This window comes from Otolemur garnettii, unplaced genomic scaffold (genome assembly GCF_000181295.1).
Source record: "Otolemur garnettii isolate 467f Iridium unplaced genomic scaffold, OtoGar3 scaffold00051, whole genome shotgun sequence".
Taxonomy (NCBI): Eukaryota; Metazoa; Chordata; class Mammalia; order Primates; family Galagidae; genus Otolemur; species Otolemur garnettii.
Window position 1 is genome coordinate 2423281 of NW_003852446.1, and position 4264 is coordinate 2427544.

Sequence of the window (4264 nt, forward strand, 5' to 3'; positions counted from 1 at the left end):
TTGAAAAAATATGAAAAAAAATCAATGCTTGAGAGAAAGGAGGCACCATAGAGTTATGTTAGGACTGACATAAAAGGAAAAAAGTGGCTTGATTTTTGTGGAATTAAGCAGGAAAATAGGACTAACAGGTAAAAGTTATAGGTAGACAGGTCAATTCATCATAGCCCCTTTCTAAGGAGCACTGCCCCAAGATGGACTGCAAGATCTTAAAAATTCCTCGATTCAAATTCATTTATTCTATTTCCCCCTAATTTGATTGTCTATATAAAGACTTTTCTTTTTACTAAAAATCCTTTTATCTTCATCATTAAGACAGACTACTTTCCTGAACTAATGAATGGAACACTCTTTTCCTCCAATATTGGATACAACCTACAGGCTGTAGAACAGTGGTTCTCAACCTTCCTAATGCTACAACCCTTTAATACAGTTCATGTTGTCGTGACCCCCAACCATAAAATCAACGAAAATAATTTTATAGCTGGGGGTCACCACAACATGAGGAACTGTATTAAAGGGTCGTGGCATTAGGAAGGTTGAGAGCCACTGCTGTAGAAGGACAAATAATAGAAGAGTCTAAAGAGCTTATCTATTTTCAGTACCAGGATCCTTTGTCCCAGTAACTCCACTGCTAGGAAATTCGCCCAACCATCACAAACATACAACATATTAGAAGATTGTTCTTAGCAGTACTGTTTGTAGCAGCATATCAAAAACATAAACATCCATTAGTAAGGACCTGGTGACATAAAAATTATACACTATATCCATAAATAAAATTCTGTAACATCCTTAAAAAGATCGAGCATATCTGAGCATGCTAATAGGAAAAAGTCTCCAATATATACTCTTACTTAAAAATTCAAGAGAAGAATTTTCTACCATAAAAAAGATGAAGACGGCAGTGCCTGCAGCTCAGTGGGGAGGGTGCCGGCCACATACTCCCAGGCTGGCAGGTTAGAATCCTGCCCAGGCCAGCTAAACAGCAACGACAACTGCAATAGAAAATTAGTCAGGTGTTGTGGCCAGTGTCTGTGTAGTCCCAGCTGCTTGGGAGGCTGAGGCAGGAGAATCACTTAAGCCCAAGAGTTAGAGGTTGCTGTGAGCTGATGCCACGGCACTCTACCAAGGGTGACATAGTTAGATTCTGTCTCAAAAAAAAAAAAAATGAAGATATAGGTATGCACTTCTACATACTTGGCAGGATGGGTGAGAAATTAAAAACAGTAACTATCTCTGCTCTGGGGTAGAGAACGAGGAAAAAGTAGGTAATGTGGAAGAGGGACTTATTTTTCACTCTGCAAATTTTTGTACTGTCTCAATGTTTAATATTACAAAGTTTTAGAGACTAAATTAGTCTCAACATATTTAAGAAAATTTACAAGAGATATGAAGTATCTACCAGTTAAAAAAATCAATTTCTTTCTTTTTTTTCTAAGAGACAAAGTGGGTCGGTGCGGTGGCTCATGCCTGTAATCCCAACACGCTGGGATGCTGAGGCGGGTGTATTGCCTGGGCTCACAGGTTCCAGATGAACTTGAGCAAGAATGAGACCAAATAGCCAGGCATTGTGGAGGGCACCTATAGTCCCAGCTACTCGGGAGTCGCTTAAGCCCAGGAGTTTTGAGGTTGCTGTGAGCACATTACCATAGCACTCTATCAAGGGCGACAAAGTGAGACTCTGTCTCAAAAAAACAAAAAACAAGGCTCGGCACCCATAGCACAGTGGTTACGGCGCCAGTCAAGGCTGGCGGTTCGAGCTCAGCCAGGGCCACCTAAAACAATGACAACTGCAACAAAAAATAGCCAGGTGGGTGGCGCCTGTGGCTCAAAGGAATAGGGCACTGGCCCCATATACTGGAGGTGATCATGGGTTCAAGCCCCGCCTGGCCAAAAACTGCAAAAAAAAAAAAAAAAAAAAAAGCCGGGCGTCAGGGCAGGCACCTGTAGTCCCAGCTACTTGGGAAACTGAGGCAAGAGAATCGCTTAAGCCCAAGAGTTGGAGGGTGCTGTGAGCTGTGACGTCACATCACTCCACCCAAGGCAACAGCTTAAGATTCTTGTCTCCAAAAAAAAAAAACCCCCAAAGGGTAAATTTTGTTAATACATTTTAAATCTGTTTAACAGGAAGACCAAGAGACAAATGTACAACACAATGCTCTATTTTTAAATCCATTCAAAGGTAATTATAAATGTCAATGCTAAGAAGTCTCTATCATTTAGTTCCTTTCTGCTCTTCCCACATCTGCACATTTGTTATTTTGATTGATTCTGGGGAACCCCAATGGAAGTCTTTATGTGTATGAAACTCAGTGTTTGCCCAGGAAGAATCTGGCCATTATAAGAGTAATTTTATATAAAATTCTCTTTCTAAATTAGGGTTTGAGTTAATCCTCATTTTATCATGTATGTACACAAATACACCAATTTAGCATACAATACATGGCCAAACTCCTACCAGAAAATGTACAAACGTATGAGAACTGTAGTACAATGCAGGAGCTGTGTCAACTCTGGAGCCAAAAGGTCTGGGTTGGTTAAGTCCAAGCCACCACTTACCAGCTGTGCGATCCTGGGCATGGCACTTAACCTCTCAGCCCCAGTTTCCTCTTTGATAAATCAAGGATGATAAAAAGTATACACATCAGAATGCTGTTAGTAGAGTTGTGCCCAAGAATAGGATGTAAGACTCCCCAGATGTACCAGACCCTGTTCTAAATGTTCAATAAATGCTAGCAATTATTACCAGAAAAATTTTAGGACTAGCGGAAAAGAACACTCTTAGGAAGACTAACAGCAACCTCAAAATGTATTCCATACTATAAGCCAATAACAACACCTTTTCTCTGGCCAATTGTTGCCAAGTTCACTTTCCCTTTGCCAATTAAAATATATTCATCCTGGGTGCAGATCATGTGTGTGTTCACTCTGTAAAAATTCCTCAAGCAATCAATTCCACAAATCAATGATTGTGATTTGTTAACTTTTCTGTATATATGCTATTTTTGAACAAAAACTTAAAGAAATGCATCAGTCTGAGGCCCAGAGAGATACTGGAATACATTTAAGGCCAAGAAATGTCAACCATAGTTTCTGCTCTAAACGCCATTAACAGAAGATTCTTTCTCTTTTAAAAATCACACACGTCAGAAATCATCTCCTTATAATCACTTAAGTTTTGAAAATAAAAACCACCTGCCACCTCATCCAACGGGTGATCACACACTTATGTTCCATGCACAAAACACCAAAACTAGGAAATTCAGGACATTTATTTAAGCAAAACAAAACTTGTCAGAAACCCTTACTTAGTCACTTCAGGAAGCCACTGAACGGTAAGACTGGGCCACTGAAGAGCATGGGTCATAACCAGGTCATACAGAAATGGTGTATTCTTCTTCCAGATTTTATATTCTTCATTGATGACACGCTCCTCCACAGTATCTTCAAACACTGAAATTTGGAGAAAGCCCATACGATTAAGCGTCTGAAAAAAACCCAAGTCAGAATTCGTACACGGATCCTGGAGGTCACCTCAAAATGGCCACACCTCGTCCACTCTTCCCTTCTACCTCTAACGTGGACACCAACAACTAACTGTTCTTCCACAACGTGGAGAAAATAACACCAGGAAGCTTATTTTTTTGTACGTTGAGGTCAATACCTCCTGCGTATACCAAGCCGAGTAATCACGCCGACAGCGAGATCATCCAGCCCGCTGCAGGCGTTCGCACCTGTTCTAAGATGAAGACCTGTGCTCAGAAGGGCTGCGCGACCCACTGAGGGAGATGAAACCACGTGCAGCAGAAACCCACAGGCCCGCTCCCTCCATCCCCCGCCGGGAAAGGCCGCGGCTCCCACGACGCCCGCGTCGGCAGCCATAAGCCGGCGGGCTCCAGAACCCCCGGGACGACGGCCGTGACACTGAGGCGGTCGACGCGCGCGTGGAAGGAGCCGCCGCGCTTGTTTCCCCGCGGGGGCGCCCGCCTCCGCCCCGGGGCTGAGAGTGCCGCGCCGAGGGAGCGCGGCCGCGGGTGGAGCGGAGGGGGGAGGGAGCCCCGCTCTCGGCCCAGCGCCCGGCTCCGGAAAAGACTCCCCAGATGTACCAGACCCTGTTCTAAATCCCGTGGCGGCGAGCGCAATTATTACCAGAAAAATTTTAGGACTAGCGGAAAAGAACACTCTTAGGAAGACTAACAGCAACCTCAAAATGTATTCCATACTGTAAGCCAATAACAACACCTTTTCTCTGGCCAATTGTTGC

General features: G+C 43.4%; 1 protein-coding gene across 1 annotated transcript in view; it reads right to left on the reverse strand.

Moving 5' to 3' along the window:
• The window catches only part of RBBP7 (RB binding protein 7, chromatin remodeling factor), a 23309-nt gene that overhangs the window by 18537 nt on the left and 508 nt on the right, over positions 1-4264 (reverse strand). Inside the window, exon 2 of the mRNA XM_023514326.1 lies at positions 3309-3453. Within this exon, the coding sequence (XP_023370094.1) occupies positions 3309-3453 (145 nt within the window). The remainder of the gene's footprint in view (positions 1-3308; positions 3454-4264) is intronic.